Below are 16,507 nucleotides of genomic sequence, written 5' to 3'. Positions count from 1 at the left end.
AGGGCAAACCTCAAACTGGTGCTGGTCTCATGGTTCCCCATAACTGCTCTAATGGTTGACCTAATTATTATTATATTAAAAAACACTGAAGTGTCAGATATTATATACCGGTATTAGAAGGTTGGATATTCTGGTCCACTCCCTGACCCCAACCTGTTTTTTTTTTTTTATTCGTTTTTCCTCCAGTGCAGCAAAGTATTCCAATCTGTGTACTTGTGAACGCTACATGCACTTCACATCTGATCATTAGTGTACACTCTGTATGGACATATAGAGAAGAACAAAAATGACTAATTAATTTCATCATGGAAATACTGAGCATCACTGATCACAAAATATAGGATTATGTCCAAACAGAAAGCCACTTATCGTAAATATATGTGGCTCATTATTTTGACCTACTACATACACAGTATGGCCAAAAGTATGTGCTCACCTGATATGTGGACACTTATCACACCCATATGTGGGCCTTCCTCAGACTGTTGCCACAAAATTGGAAGCACACAATTGTCTAGGATGTCTTAGCTCCATCACTGGAACTAAGTGGACCAAACCTGTTCCAGCATGACAGTGCCCCTATGCACAAAGTAAGCTCCCTGAAGACATGGTTTGCCAAGGTTGGAGAGAAGTGAGTGAGTGGCCTGCACAGAGCCCTGACCTCAACCCCACTGAATACCTTTGGGATGAACTGGAACACTGACTGCACCCCAGACCTCCTCGCCTGACCTCACTAATGCCCTTGAGGCTGAATGAGCACAAATTCCCACAGCCACGCTCCAAAATCAATCTAGTGGAAAGCCTCCCCAGAAGAGTAGAGGTCATTATAACAGAAAGGGGGACTAAATCTGGAATGAGATGTTCAACAAGCACATACAGATGTGATGATCAAGTTACCACAAACTTTCGGTCATGTAGTGTAGTAGGCGTATTGTAATGTGAAGTTTTTTGGGGTTTTTTGGTTCATAAACTCCTGAATTTTTCTAATTACCTGTCATTGTAATTGCACACAGCAGAGGGAGCTGTAGTCCCAGTCAATGTGAGCAGGACCTTCAGCTCTTCATTTCCAGGTTCCTCAAGATGTAACCTTTTCTGTGAATGTCCTGTCACAAGTATTAAATCACATCGTATTAAATCTAAACAGGACTTAATTGGCTAATTTAAATTGCTCTTAAACTGTCAGGGTAAATGTCAATGAGCAATTTTTTTCATTTGCATTTTTATTTCGATGTCAGCTCCCTAAAACGTACACTTAAACAATAGTCTGCTTTTTAGACACTTAATTGCTGTAGCCTATACTACATTTCCAAACTCACATTCAGGTGTAAACGTCAAGCTGAATAGTATAAAGAGTAAAAGTGATGTAGGTGCTTTTAATTCCCTTCACATGGGTCTACACTCCTGGGCAAAAAAAAAGAGCCCAAAATGGCAAATGTTAAGGTAATGATCTTAACAACAAATCATTGGTCAGAAACTAGCAAGAATTAAGCAAATGCACTCCTGAGAGCTCGTGTGCCTCCATTTGCTGGTTTACTTTTGCTGCAGTGAACTGTTTGTTTGGGGAAAAGCTAGAAACAGGGAAATTCACTTATATAGTCTTCTTGTACGTAAAGGTAAAATCATGATGAAAATGTTTGATGTACAATTCAAGCTAACACATGTCTGACTGAGTGTACAAAATTTTCCAAAAATATCTTCTGGGATGTTTTTTTTTTTTCTTAAAAGATTAGTGATTATTTAGTTATCTGCCGCACCTGATGCAACCCATCAGGAATCACAAGGCTTAAACATTTAAAGAAACCAAAGGGAAAAGCTTCCCATACTAACTTCCTTTATCTATTTGTTTCATTCTTGCTCATTTCCTGACCAATGATTTGTTGTTAAGACCATTAAAAGCTTAATGTTTTCCCATTTTGGGCCTGGCCCATTTTTTTGCCCAGCGGTGTATGCCAATCACAGAAGAAAAAGCTAGTATTTGGGACTAGCTGGGGAAAAAATGCTATGAAACAAATGAGTTGCTGCAAGAAGTCTAATTTGCTGGTGTAATTGCAGTATAGGCAATATAACACAGCCTGCAGCACATGTACACACAACAGCTTTTTGCTGGCAGAAGTAGCCTTCGCATGGTAACTTCACTTCCATAACAACAACGATGGCCGTGTCAAACACAGTTTACGGTAAGTGTTATAGAAAAACTACAAACTGTATTGGAATCAAAGCGTGAAATATCAGTGCAAGTTGAGTTTAGAGTGAAAATAAACTGAAGTTACAATGGGATAAAGCTAATTTGACAGACTCTCAAGGCAACCTGCAGAGTTTAATCTCGATTTTGAGTGGCTCTTCGTTCCTCCTCACCTAGAGTGACTACCATGTAGCTGTTGATGACATCTGTCACTTAAACAATTCATTCATCTTTCGTACTACGAGTGTTAACTCAGCTCTCAGTTAACTATAAATATAGCTAGCTAACAGTAGCAAAAGGATGCTATCTTTCACCTATCCAGAATTTTTTATCTTGTTCCAAAGCAGTTAATGCAAATGAATTGAATTCAGGTCAATATAAAAATAATGCATACACCATTTCAATAAACTATCTAGCGACCCATCATTATGTCACTTAACCTTACCTTACCCTTATAGCTGTGAATAAATTCCTCCACAAACCATATCCAGCTTGGAGGTTTTTTTATTGCTGAGTGGTTCCCAACAATTCTGGACATATCTACTGTATCTTTGAAGATTAAACTCAGCATAACATAATTCCATTGTGAGTGAGCGAAGATGATTATAATGCTGATGTTTCTGTAGGGAATAATCAGCTGTAAGGCTTACTGGAAATCATTTTTACCCTGTGTCTGGTTTTCGTAAAAAAAGAGTCCATAGCGCTGCACCAACACACACTTCTGCTGGATGTTTTCCTAATGCTGGTCAATGAAAAACACACTGGCCAAGAGTAACTGTGCAGTGAAAAGACGATTTTGGCTAGATGACTAAAATTAAAATGTCATAGTTTTAGTTAAAAATGCCATTTTACTATTAATTATTTTATCATTTTATATGTATTTACTCATTTTTACTAGTATATATTTAGTACATTTTATTGTTCTGTTTGACGTGTCATTTTTTTGGCACATACTGTAAACCTCTTAAAGTACCATTTTAAAAGTAGCCTTTATGCTTGTTAGCGCTTCCAAAAATATGTGAGTAATATAGAATGCAGTTACACAGAAGTGGGGAAAACAGTGAGTCCCATACATGCCAAACATCTTGTAACACTATGTCTGACACTCTAGGAAGTTGCGATAATGGACGTCATGCATAGTGCCCTTTGCAATTGACGTTAAGTACCAGTGAAGGTTGTATGATTGGCATCCATGTGCAATGCAGCCCAGATATTCTATTTATTTCTGTTCATGGCTTTGCTGTGTCCAAGGTTGTCTGTGTGTAGAACCTGAAATGACCCAGCTGCTCATATCTGTTTGTTACAAAGGCTTCTGTTCCTTTGTAGGAATACAAAGGAACACAAATTTGCCAGCTGTCCTGTTTTATTGCTCTTTTGTTCTGTTTCACACTTTTAAGACAGAGGAATCAAACATTTTGTAGCCAGGCACACCTTTCACAGATTTATTTCATGTCTCTAATCTATCTATTGTAACCTTTTACTCCTGAACTTTTTAACCCACAGAACCCAAACTAGTTAAAATGCAATTTAAAGCTATCCATGAAATATTTCTTATCGTAACACCACTTTTCCTAGATTCATTAAAATTTCTGTTAGATTCAATTTTAAATTAATATGTTATTAATTTAGTGAGCTTTAGACCAGAAATATAACTTCCTATAAGACACATAACTTGTTACAGGCATAATTTTAAAACCGTTCATATCAAACAGCCAGTCACTTAGGCTCATAATAACTAAATAATAACTGTAACAACTATTACAATAGTAGTTTGATAATGGTCACCATGATGTCATTAAAAAATAATAAAATCTCTGACCCCTGGCTATACGTCACAGCGACGCCACAGATTTAGCCTTAACTGTACCGCTGGCTCATATTAATGAGTAATACAGATGAACACCTCTTATCTGTAATCATAATTGAAGAAAAATAACCAATGAGAACAAACTGAAGGCATGAATTTATTTTTAATAAACACTGAAACGTTTCCCTTTTTCTGCAGATGATCCCTTTAACAGGCAAAAACTTGATCAGTCTTAAACATAAGGACAGTGCCAGGTATCAGAAGATACATACATAAATAGAAACAAATAAACAGTTGTCTCAACCATAGGCAGTCAATGATGTACCTATATAATAGATGTGCTCTATTTGTGAGTCGAAGTGTTACACAAGAAAAAGACTGGTTATTTCTTTTATATGTACAGTTCATTACATTTTTTTTTTTTTTGCGTCAGCAACCGGTGTCTTCAAAATCCTAAAAAAAGGAATGAAAACCTCATATCAGATCACATTTGACAACAAATCATCATATTACATGTGTTATATTTGACATGACGCTCTATAGACAGAGTGAGCACAAACGTGTGGCTTTACCTTTTGAGCAAATTGTGATCCTGATGCTTCTAATTTAGGACTGGAACAAATGTAGGCAGAAATGTTAAACAAACAGGTGTAAATGGCCTCTAGCAATAATTATGACAGCTGAAGCAACATAAATTGTGGTGGGGTTTACCTTTGTTTGGTTCAACAGCTATAAATGAAACATTATCAAAACTAACTTTCTTTCTTTCTTTCTCTTAAAGCAATTTCATACACATTAACATTATTACAACACAATATTCACTCCACGAACCTAACAAATGTGATTCCTCCCTCACAGAGAATTTATTTTTCATGCCGTGAATGTAGGCAGAAGAGTTTATTAGTGTAAGAGCTTCCAGCGAGTGATGGCTGGCTCCCTGGGGCCTAATGGGGAGCTGGGTGCTGAATCAGGGAAATGTGATTTCCTTCCCTGTTGTACACATATGGAGCCACACCAGATTTAATTTACATAGCAGTAGAACTCTGAACCTTGCAGCGGCAGAGACTGTGCAATCCAAATTTAGCACCCACCATATAAGGTCGGCACATGGGGGATGGGGTCAAGGGAGACAGTTGTCAAGACCCAAATAGATGTAAAGTCCTTAGGACTCTAAATTGCTTATCTGGAACACCTCGGCCTATTATGGCCAGGCAAATATTAGACCCTTGAGGATCTTGAGTAATAATTATAAAAAATGCTCACAGTGGAAGAGGAATTGATCGGGATTCACTATCACATTTAGTGACAAAGTGACAAGAAATAGAGTATATCTAATCATTTATGTGAGATATTATGTGCTGGGGTAAGGAACAAACATTAATCTGAGCCACACTACAGACACTGACCAACATGAACATGGCTCTTTACCTTATTTCTTATCAGCATCAGGAATCAGTGCTTCTGTAGGGGAAGAAAAAACATTCTATGTTAGACTATGTAGAAGTGAGTACAGGTGGGCATGCTGTTATAGGAAAATAATCCACGACTGGGTGGTGCGATATGGCCTGATGCAAAGTGGAGTCACTGTTACCACCTGAAGTGGATTATTTTCCTGTGACACCATATCTAGAAGTTTTTACTTCTCTTACACCACAGCAATTTTTTATTTATTAACAAACACCATTTTGTGCTTTTTAACTGTTTAGAGTTGTTGTGGAACATCCATGGGGCAAGTTACTTCCTGTTATCACTTACATTATAGCATCTATAAACAATTGTACCGGCACAAGACGCTCAATTTAATCATTAAGTTAAAATGACAAAAATGCAGCTTGTCATGTTACCAAGAAACCGGAATGTGCGAAGCAGAGCTCTGTCCTGAAGACCTTCCCGTGTTACTAAGCACTGATACCCGGGACTCCTTCCATAAATGTTAAATAAATCTATTTACAGAAAGCTTCACAATATCCATAGTTATACATTTTCCTTTGTTAAATAACAAAGGGTTTTTAATCTGTACTTTAATTAATATAAACCTGTGATCTGAATTACCTCCAGAAATACTGTCAGATCTGGGCTGTTCAGATTCAAGAATTCAACAGCATTGTGGTATTTAACTGCTAGTAACAACTATAATATATTTCTTAACCTAATGACTTATATCAGTTTATTATATATTATATAGGAGATCACCAAATCTGACTAATTCTCCATTTGTTTAATGCAAAAATAACCATCAAAGTGAGTGTGGTCCCTATTTGTTTTGTCAGCTGTAGACAGTCATTAAGCTCAGACACTATGCTAAAACCCACTGCAAAAACAAGCCATGCATTGTTTATTAACACCTGTTACACTTAATTGGTTTACTTACGTTTGACCTCCAGCTTGCAGGTGACAACCGCCTCACCATGTTCATTGATGGCCTTGCATGTGTACACACCACCATCGAAGTTACCAGGCTTGCGGATCTCCAGACTGCAGATGCCCTGGTTGTTTATCTGCCTGTACTTGGGGTCATCACCGATGATCATCTGGTTCTTCATCCACTGAATCTTGGGCTGCAGAGAGGAAAGGGAGATGAAAAGGAAAATAAGTGATTTGGTCCATACTCCTTACAGAGATACAACTTTACTGTTATCTCTTAAAAGGATATGATTCTGAAAAGTATTATTATCTGTTGATAGCTTGTTGATGGATGAATTTAAGTGACATAGTTCCAAGAGCCCTACTGTGCATTCCTGCTATACTCACTTGTAAGAGGCCTTGGGTGTTAAATAGCATGATCACTGTCAGGGGCCTCTCTTGGCTACAAGCAACAATGCCACTCATCCAGTTCTCACCAGTGTGAATTTATTCTATTTAATTTCTATCTCAAGGGCTTTTGCTATCCGCTAAGATGAGCTGGCTGCCAGCTTCCAGTGGCCATTCAAATTTTACCTTTACTACCACACACTGGTGGGTTACGGCTACCTGTACATCACATGATATTAACAGATAGACACATATCTATAATTTCCGACTTTTTGACAATGTTCTAGTCAATCTAGTCAACCCTCTAACTTCTGCACTGACTTGCTCAAGCCATGTCCTCCTATAGGCAGACTAGTCTGAATTAAAGCAGTGAGGTTGAAGTGAGCCAACATGCCTTAGGGAATCCTCTGACGGAGCATAGCAGCTTGGTGCTGTAGCCCACAGTGGTGCAGCGGTCTGGCATGCCGGTGGTGAACTTGGGGGCCTCGCTGAAGTTATGTTCCTTGTAGTCTGGTGGTTTATAGTCAATACCTGATCACAAAATAACACAAAATTCAGACATGTCCGTCTTTTTTTTTAACCTCATCCTAATAATGCAGCAATACTGTTCCACTGGACATTCTAAACAACTTTTTATTGAGTTATAACTTCCCAAAGAGCTCAAAGATGCTTAAAATACATCTTGGCTGATGTCAACTGGACACCATTGTTTTAATACAACTTATTGAGATGTCAACAGTTGTGGTAATATACAAGGTTCTGAAACTTAATATAAAACAAAAAAGTAGGACAAATCAAAGTACAACTGACCAAAAATAGACCAGGGGTAATATCATTTTTTTTATGGGCCACATAAGTCATGCCATGTTGGCCCAGTAATGGATGTCTGTGAACATCTATGGTCAGTCTGTGCCCATGAGGGACCTAGCATATTCTACCAAATACAGATCATGATGAAACATTTGGTTTTACCTGTCTTCTGGATGGTGGCAGAGGTCTTTGTAACAGTGGCATTCTCGCTGATTCCACACTTGTTCTCAGAGAAGACCCTGAAAGCATAAGTATTTCCCATGATCAGGTCTGAGACAGTGGCATTCAGCCTGTGATAGTGTTCCAGCACTGTGAACCAGTCCTGTGGAGAGGAATCAACAACACTGGATGAGTACAAATTATTGATAAGCATTATATGGGCCAAGTCTAATATTCCTAAATAGCCAGTAATGCATTTCAGTAAGCAGTAAAGGACTGTCCTTTATGCACAAAATATGATTAAAAACTCAGCAAACTGGATAAAAAAAACTAAATGTCAGCTTACCAAGAGTTGTGATGAAGCACTTTTAATATTACAGATTAGAGTTAATAAAATGAACTCAAATAAGCCAATGAAGACTCTGAATTTACATTCTCAATAAATGACTGAATGAGTATGTATTTTATATTTCCTATAGCTTAAAAAAAATTCCCTTGTAAAACTGAAATAGTAGAAGAGGACTTATGTATAATAAGGAGAAGCCCTTACCCCAGTCTTTTTGTCAGCCTTCTGCACTGTGTATCCAGTGATAGTTGTGTTTCCATTATCCTTCGGCTCGGTCCATTCCAAAGCAACATTGAACCCCCAGGCGTCCACAATCTTTACGCTTGCTGGTGGACCTGGCAGTTCTGTGATTCAGCACAAACCGTATCATGTTGAAAAATGACACATTTCATGAGAACACCTTAGCAGAGCCAAACATGAACAAAGTACTAACATTCTGCTTAAAAACATAATGTGGCATCATAAATTTATATCATTTTGTAAACTTAAAACATTTACAGAATTGGAAATAGGAATGGGTTAGGGTTAACCTTAGGGTTAAAGTGTGGTCTTAGCTTTTGCAATGTTTCTTGTACCTTAATGTGTGAGAAGTCTCTCACTAAAATGTTGAAATGCTCCTTATCAATTTTCTACAATGTCTTACCGAGATCAGGTTGGAGAAACAAACTATGACAACATAATCAAACCATCAACAAGCCTATGAATCTCAGAAGAAAATAAATGGCAGGAAATATACTGGTGTTAAATCTTGGATCATGATGCTAAGCCACAAACTCTAAGCTCACCAATAATCTGCAGAGTCAGCTGGGCTTTGTCTTCAAAGCTGTCCACTTTAACACACATCTCATAGACACCAGAGTCAGCTCGCTCAGATGCACGGATGAAAAAGATGCTGTCTCTTTCACTGTTGCGGATGTTCACTCTCTTGGTGTCAAGGGGCTGTCCATCCTTTGTCCAGGTCACAACAGGCTGGGGTTTGCCCTGCAAAGGAGAAAACGACCGGGAATTTAATGTTCAAGTTGTAAAGTCTGCAAGGAACAACTATAAAGCTCTTACTGTGTTTCTGAACTTGCTATTATACAAAACTCTGAAAATGTAAGGCTCACATACACTAAAGGGGATGACAAGGTTGACTTTCTCTCCAACGTTAATCACATAGCGCTGCCTCAGGAAACGTGGCAGGCGAATCTTGGGGCGATCTATAAGGGATAAGAACCAAAATTACATATAGCTTAGAAAATACATTCATTCATCCACCTTCAGTAACACTTTAGCATGGACATGGTTGCATTGGATCCAGAGCCAGGAACACACCCTGCATGGGACACCAGTCCATCACAGGACCTGTTGCACATACACATTCACACACTCATTGACACGAGTGTGGCTGAACCCGGAGGAAACTCACATGAACATGGGGAGAACATGGAAAACTCCACACAGACAGTAACCCGAGCTCACCACCATGCAGCTACAAAATAATTATATATTCTATTTATTAGTTTAATTTGTGCTGTTTATTTATTTGTTGTCCATTTGTTATTAACTCATCAATCAGAAAGGTGATATTCTACCTTTACATATGCAATTCAGACCAATTTGTATGTCAGTTTTTAAACTTTGCCTTTAAGTGCAGACCTTCAGAGTTAAAATTAGACTGCTAGCCTTTTTGAGCTTCAAGAGCAGCACATGTTAATTGGTTTAAATCCAGCTACACCTGTTCCTGAATTATTTTATGGTGATTTGGGTTTTAAAAAAAAAACTGAAAAGCTGAGTCACGGGTATCAGATTAAACCTCATATTAGAACGGTAAGATGAAACAAACGCCCATGATAACATGAGTCCTTTTCTCTGCCATACTAATCGCTAACTTATCTTAAAACTGTAGTGCAAATCTACTTTGGGCTGTTGGACATGCTGACCACAGGCCTGTTCATCTCATCACAGCTGTAAATAGGCCAGTCTGACACATCCTACCCTCTTATGATGTATGATGGAGAGCTTGAGTTACGTTGTGTAACCAAAACACTAAGCTCCAGGAGCAAATATAGGGGGAAAAAATGATTTCAGTTATGATTTCACAGATCAAGGCAAACAGATTCCACTGATACTGTAGTTTTTAAGGCTTAGCTTTGTGTAAATGTCATCTCAGCAGGAGCACTCTTACTTTACCTTTGCACTTATAGTGCCAACAAGACCACACATGCAGCCATAAAGTTTTACTGTAAACCGATATGCACTGGAGTCACTGGTGTTTGTTGCCAAATTGCTGCCAGCCAGTGTTACTGTACACATGTATCTGTAATTAAATTAACCAATTCTTTAAAAACCTTCACTAAACATCACCGGCTATTTGAACACCTGTATCACTGGCTTTTTCTGTGGTCCGCCTTTCTGAATCCATGGCCTGTTTCCAGATAAATACCGTGTCTCTGCCAAATGCTACCCCAAGATGCCCTCAGCGGGACACAGTGTGAGAACACATGGGAATGTTACCCACCCCCTTCACATGAACTGTTCACATTTGTCACCATCGCTCTTGGGGTAAGTAGCTTGACACCGCTCCAGAATGCAGTCTGCTCAAGCCATGTAAAACCTTCCGCATGTAATCCATGTTAATGAAAAGCACTTCCCAGCAATTTTCCTATGATTTGTGACTGGGATTGTCATCTTTATTTGTGGAGCTAATTCATAAGATGCTTAATCTCCATTGTGCCATCAGTGCTAGAAAAGACCCTGCCACTGTACACCCTTCCATGTGCGTAATGCATAGAAAAAGTGCGTAGATTGGAATCAAATTACCTTCCAACATAGCTCAACTTTCCATTCTGCATGTATGCTTACTTTCTTTAGGTTCATGGTAAAGCCAGTCTTACACAACTGCATATTACACTCCTGTGCAAATCTTCTGTACTTGGTGGGAAAAAACTTACACACAACCAGATATCCTTCTGGCACCAAACTGGCTTCTGGTGGCGTTCATCCACATAGAGTGATTAACAACATATTTTATGTATTCAAGTTTGTAAGACAACCCCATCAGTAAGCCTGAGCCAAGCATGTCAGCAAGATGTACCTTTACGCCAAGGGGTTTCAAACATCTTGCAGCCAGGGCCTACTTTAAAACCAAACCTACTATAAAATCAATTCCACAGACTCCCTCAACACAAATGAATGAACATAATCCAACTATTCAAATATTAGGCCCATTATTTAAATGTATAAAATAACATTTTTAGGCATCTTTTAAAGCCATAGAGGTTTTTATTATAATTTCTATTTATAAGTTGGCATTGTTTAGTAGCCTACTTGTTCTTGGTTATTGAAGTCTGGACATTTAATTTAAGTAAAAACAGCTAGTAACTATAAGAACTCATATAGTGTTTTGACTTACAACACTGCAATACTATTAAAAAAATATAAAAGTTTGCTGCACAGGTGCCACATTGCAAACACTGGCTTACACATTCAGTTCAAACTTTCCTGCACCCACTCTGGGGAACTTATGCAAGGCAGACAAGCCCTTTGCCCAAAACACATTGGCAGTTTTATGTCTTTTGGAAAGCCTCTGCTACAGAAATATGTACAGAACACTTATGCAACATACCAGAACATATCCAGCACTTCTCAACTTCTGATATCCTATCAGTGGTAGACAGGTATAATTTCTTGGCCAGGAAACCTGCTCTTACCAACAACTTCTCTGACCAGGACGGCATCAGGTAAAGTGGCAGGGGGGCTGCGGCCACCAGCGTTCACAGCCACCACCCTGATGTTGAGACGGTCACCAGTGGTCTGGTTCTTAATGACATAACGGCAGGAAATGGTGAGCTCCTCATTAACAGCCTTCCAATCACCAGCTATAAGAAACACAAGTAAAAAAAAAACATGATAAGGAGTTCCATTCATGTGCTAGAAAATGTAAGGATGTATGCACAAGAATAGAGACTGGTTTTTCAGATCCAATGTATAATGAGCTCAGGGCAGAACTGACCAAGAAACACCTCCTATTTTATTTATTGAGAACTAAGAGCAATTCTGAGGAGACAGACTTTGGATATAGAAACGATTTCAGAATTTGTCACTGGATTTGGTGCGAAGCAATCTAAACTACTGTAGCGGTTTCAAGCAGGTTACACATACACATGATGCTTGACCGTAGCATGAATGCTACTAAAGGACATTTTAACACTATATAGTGTTTAATATTTAATATTATTCTCAGAATGACTACTCTGCTTTGTCCTTCACCACCTACCTTCACCATCATTAGCATATCTCTACTGAAAAACTTTGATTTGAAAAATCACAAATGCGTTGAGTGAAAAAATGCATTGAGTGGGCAGTGGCAGCTCAGTGGTTAAGATGTTTGACTACTGATCAGAAGGTCATATGTTCAAATCTCAGCACTGCCAAGCTGCTATTGCTTGGCCCTTGAGCAAGGGCCTTAACCCTCAACTGCTCAGTTGTATAAATGAGATAAATGTAAGTCGCTCTGGATAAGGGTGTCTGCCAAATGTAAAAATGTTTTATTTTCTATTTTTAATCCTCACTTATTTTTTTCCACTGCCTTTAAAAACTGAAACCTGTTTCTGCTACAAGGATGCATACTGCAAGACATTCCCAAGACAGTGCTACTGCTAGAAATGCCTCACTCCTTATAGGGCAATGAGATAGGTGTGGGTATAAATCTGCTGGTGACACTTTGGGGACAGGTGCAACTGAGAAGTCTGACCAACCAATGAACCTGTATGTTACAATTTTCTCTTCACTGCAGTTCAGGGTGGTGCGGTGGTATGTGGTGCTTCAAATGATCAGCAAAATCTTTCTTGTGTCTTTAAAATATGCTAAGAATCTTATGCACTGCAAATGTAGCGTAACTTAAAGATTAGTCACGCCAAAACATCAATCCTGATTTTCTACCAGATTTTATATGTTGGGTTTGATCTGATATGTCTTGGGTTCAAATACTGTTCAAAGACCTTCCCATAGTGTGAAAGGATTTCAGAAACATAGAGACTTACTTCCTTCCTTGCAGCATTCCACAGTGTATCCATCCAAGCCAGCGCTCCCAATGGTAGCAGGAGGTCTCCACTGGATAGTGACCGAAACATCATTGACATCCTCTACAACCAACTCCAGAGGCTCGCTGGTGGGCTCTGGGAGAACAAGCACAGTTCAAAATTACAAAGTTTGTTCATTTATTCATCTTCAGTAACCGCTTGATCTTGGTCAGCCTATCCCAGGAATACTAAGCATGAGGTAGGAATATAACAAGGATGGGACGCCAATCCATCCACAAGCACCACACACACACACACACACACACACACATTCACACATTCATTCCCACCTTGGGGCAATTAAGTGGAGCCAATCTACAGGAAAATCACACGAAAGGCCCACAGTAGTGAAAAATGAGGTGGAGAAGCAGAAAGCACATGATTTACCTGCAGGAGGAGGAGGGGTAGGAGCTTTGATCTCCTCAGCTGGTGGAGCTTCGGCAGCAGGGGCTGTTGTTAAATAAGCAAGGCTTTATTAGAAGCAGCAGATAGCAAGCAGAATTTCCTTTAGAATGAGGCAGTGCATGAGTTCTTAGAGATTTCTTAAACAATGTACGTTTCTGTCCTAGGCCAGCTCCCAACACACCTATGGTAGGTAATCAAAGTTTGGAGAATGTTGACCGTCAGATGCTTTGAGATGTGGAATGGAGTAAAAATGTGCCTGTAGAGTTTCATAACCTATAGTATGTCCAACATACAGCACAATTTGGTAATATCCCTATTCCAAAACAACTAGCAATTATATCACTGTTTAACTATATCAGGTGTGTTTGAGAACAGAACACACCAAACATTTCTGCACATTTACTAACTCTGAGGTAAATATGGTCCCAGTGCAAGCCCTGAGTACAAATTTCTTTTTGCATCCACACAAAGGCCTAGTACTGAGAACAACCTGGCATTTGACACATTTGGCATTTGAACTGTACACACAGTGTGAAAAGCACAGTGCTAATATAGCATGTTACCATCAGCAGGAGCCTCTCCTTCAGCAGGTGCAGCGTCTTCCTGGCCAGGGGCAGCATCAGCTGATTACAGACATTAAAGCGTCAGTGAAAAAGATGAAGCAAATGAACGCTTTTAAATGCTGGACAAGTGGCAACAATGAACAGAGTCTATAAGACAGTGTTTCCCAGTCCGGTCTTTATGGGCTGCTAACACACCTGATTCACACATTTGTTAACACTGAATACTTGGTACGTCTGTGCTGAGAGCAAAAATGACGGACTATCTGTAATCTCCCAAAAAACCGGACTGCGAAACATGAGTCTAGGCCAGGTGTTGTGAACTCCAGTCCTGGGGATAGTGATCCAACTCATCATCGTCTATCCCATCATGAGTTGGACAAGACGTGATAGAAATGGAAAACCTGTAGGCGAGTAGCTCCCTAGGACTGGAGTTGAGAACATCTGGCCTGCAAAAAAAGTTGAATTCTGGCAAAGAAAAAAATTGGAGTTCATCTTATTACCATCAGCAGCAGCTTATTGTTAAATATTAGATATTACTTTAAAATGTGTATATGATAAAAGCCAACGTTAAAAGCTTTGAACATTAAAAGGCTTGGACTTCTAGCATAAGTGCATAATGCAAAATATAATGCACATAAATAAAAATGCAAATGCCAATACTAAAGCGAGGACTCACAAAACAGGAAATTAAAACATTGCTTTAAACAGGAATTTGGAAGCAAATAGCCAGCTGTTAGTCCTCGATAGGTAGCTTATTTTAATAGTGATTACACACAAGAAAACAACATTAAACTAATCAAATCTAGTTAATTGAGTGAATAAGCAGCCTACTAAAAAGATTTTTTCATTTTAATGTTACAGACTGTTTTAAATGCAGAGATATATTGTATTTAAGTGGAGGGAAGGTATTTATGGCACAGATAAACTAGGAGCTGAAGATCAGGGTTTAGGTTTATGTCTAGGCTTGACTAGAGTGTCAGAATCCCCAGGGACAAATTAGGAGTTGGAGCTCTGAATTAATACTTACAATGTCTCATTTAGGACCAGATAAACATATACATAAAGAATGAATTCAACACAGGAGCTTTGCTGTAAACAAACTAGTGTTTTAAGTGATCTTGTACATGAATAATTATACTGTTGTACAATCTTGGGGGGGGGATGATGAAAATGTTTGATGTACAGTTCAAGCTAACACATATCTGACTGGGTGTACAAAATTTTCCAAAAATATCTTCTGGGATTTATTTTTCTTAAAAGATTAGTGATTATTTGGTTATCTGTCGCACCTGATGCAGCTCATCAAGAGCCACGAGGCTTAAACATTTAAAGAAACCAAAGAGAAAAGCTTCCCATACTAACTTCATTTATCTATTTGCTTAATTTCCTGACCAATGATTTGTTGTTAAGACCATTAAAGGCTTGACCACCTTTTTTTTGCCCAGGACTGTATAGTTACATACATAAGGTACATAAGTAAATTTTTAATTGCATTCTTCTTAATAAAACTGATGCCTTGGCATAAGAAGAGAAAAATATGGGCAATACCGAGAGCCTCACTCAGTTTCAGATTCCAGTCCAGTAAAGCTGAGCCCTAAAACATTCCACCAGAAGGGTTCAGCTGTTTTCTGGAGCTCTAGATGCCCAATATGTCCAAGGCAATGTCCATAATTCCTCACAGTGCTTCTCAAAGCAGAGTAAAAATAGCAAATGATCATCCTGTTTCTCAGAACATTTATATGCTACTGCAGAGGTGTTCAAAGGGATTCCGGCAAACAGCTGTGGAGCTTTTAAATTGCTGGGTTGTTTTTTTTCTTCATGCCAGTTAACACTACATCTCTTGAATAGTTTATAATGTCACTTCAGTCTGGTTAGTTCTCTACAACATGCTCAAAGAGGACTGACTATATTACATCCACTTTGTCACTTTTTTTTACATTAAAGTATTTTAAATAAAAGGAAGTTGTGTTTTTAGAGCCCAGTGGTAAGAGGGGAGGGGGTTTGGGGTTATTGGTTTCAGGACCCTAAACAGTACCGTTTTGGGGCACCTCCGCTGGTGGAGCCTCGGCTGGAGCCGCTGCAGGGGCCTCGGCGGGTGGGGCTTCAGCTGGAGGCGCCTCGGCGGGTGGAGCTTCAGCTGGAGGCGCCTCGGCGGGTGGAGCTTCAGCCGGAGGTGGCGCGGGTGCAGGCTCGGGCTTCGGCGGTGGCGCCTCCTTCTTCACCACCTTGACCCCTTTCTTAATGGGTGCTGGCTTGGCCGGCATGATTGTCCGCAGGAAAGATCCCTCACGCTAACTTGGCACCTTCGACTGCGTCGCGGAAGGGGGGCGGCCTTATATATATAGCGCGCGTGGCACGACTAGACTCCGCCCACTGCCCGAGCTCTTACGTCACGCGGTAATGAGGGGGCGCGCAGTGGGC

General features: G+C 39.5%; 1 protein-coding gene across 3 annotated transcripts; it reads right to left on the bottom strand.

Annotated features, from left to right (window-relative positions):
* Window positions 1–4,133: 4,133 nt before the first annotated feature.
* On the bottom strand, window positions 4,134–16,410 carry mybphb (myosin binding protein Hb). 3 transcript variants are annotated; one of them, XM_026925788.3, is made up of 14 exons: window positions 16,122–16,410; window positions 14,087–14,146; window positions 13,506–13,568; window positions 13,080–13,214; window positions 11,748–11,915; window positions 9,166–9,254; window positions 8,841–9,036; window positions 8,260–8,399; window positions 7,713–7,872; window positions 7,135–7,271; window positions 6,361–6,547; window positions 5,418–5,450; window positions 4,562–4,601; window positions 4,134–4,442 (listed from the first exon to the last, which is right to left on the bottom strand). In XM_026925788.3, the coding sequence occupies exons 1-12, from the start codon at window positions 16,348–16,350 to the stop codon at window positions 5,419–5,421; spliced, it is 1,596 nt and encodes a 531-aa protein (XP_026781589.3). In that variant the 5' UTR covers window positions 16,351–16,410; the 3' UTR covers window positions 4,134–4,442; window positions 4,562–4,601; window position 5,418. The 3 variants fall into 3 exon arrangements, with proteins under 3 accessions (XP_026781589.3, XP_026781597.3, XP_026781603.3); XM_026925796.3 differs by lacking the exon at window positions 14,087–14,146; XM_026925802.3 differs by lacking the exons at window positions 13,506–13,568; window positions 14,087–14,146 and having other exon boundaries at window positions 16,122–16,409.
* Between the last annotated feature and the right edge of the window lie 97 nt (window positions 16,411–16,507).

The sequence above is a fragment of the Pangasianodon hypophthalmus genome, chromosome 2 (genome assembly GCF_027358585.1).
Source record: "Pangasianodon hypophthalmus isolate fPanHyp1 chromosome 2, fPanHyp1.pri, whole genome shotgun sequence".
NCBI lineage: Eukaryota > Metazoa > Chordata > Actinopteri > Siluriformes > Pangasiidae > Pangasianodon > Pangasianodon hypophthalmus.
This window is presented reverse-complemented; position numbering and strand designations above follow the sequence as displayed.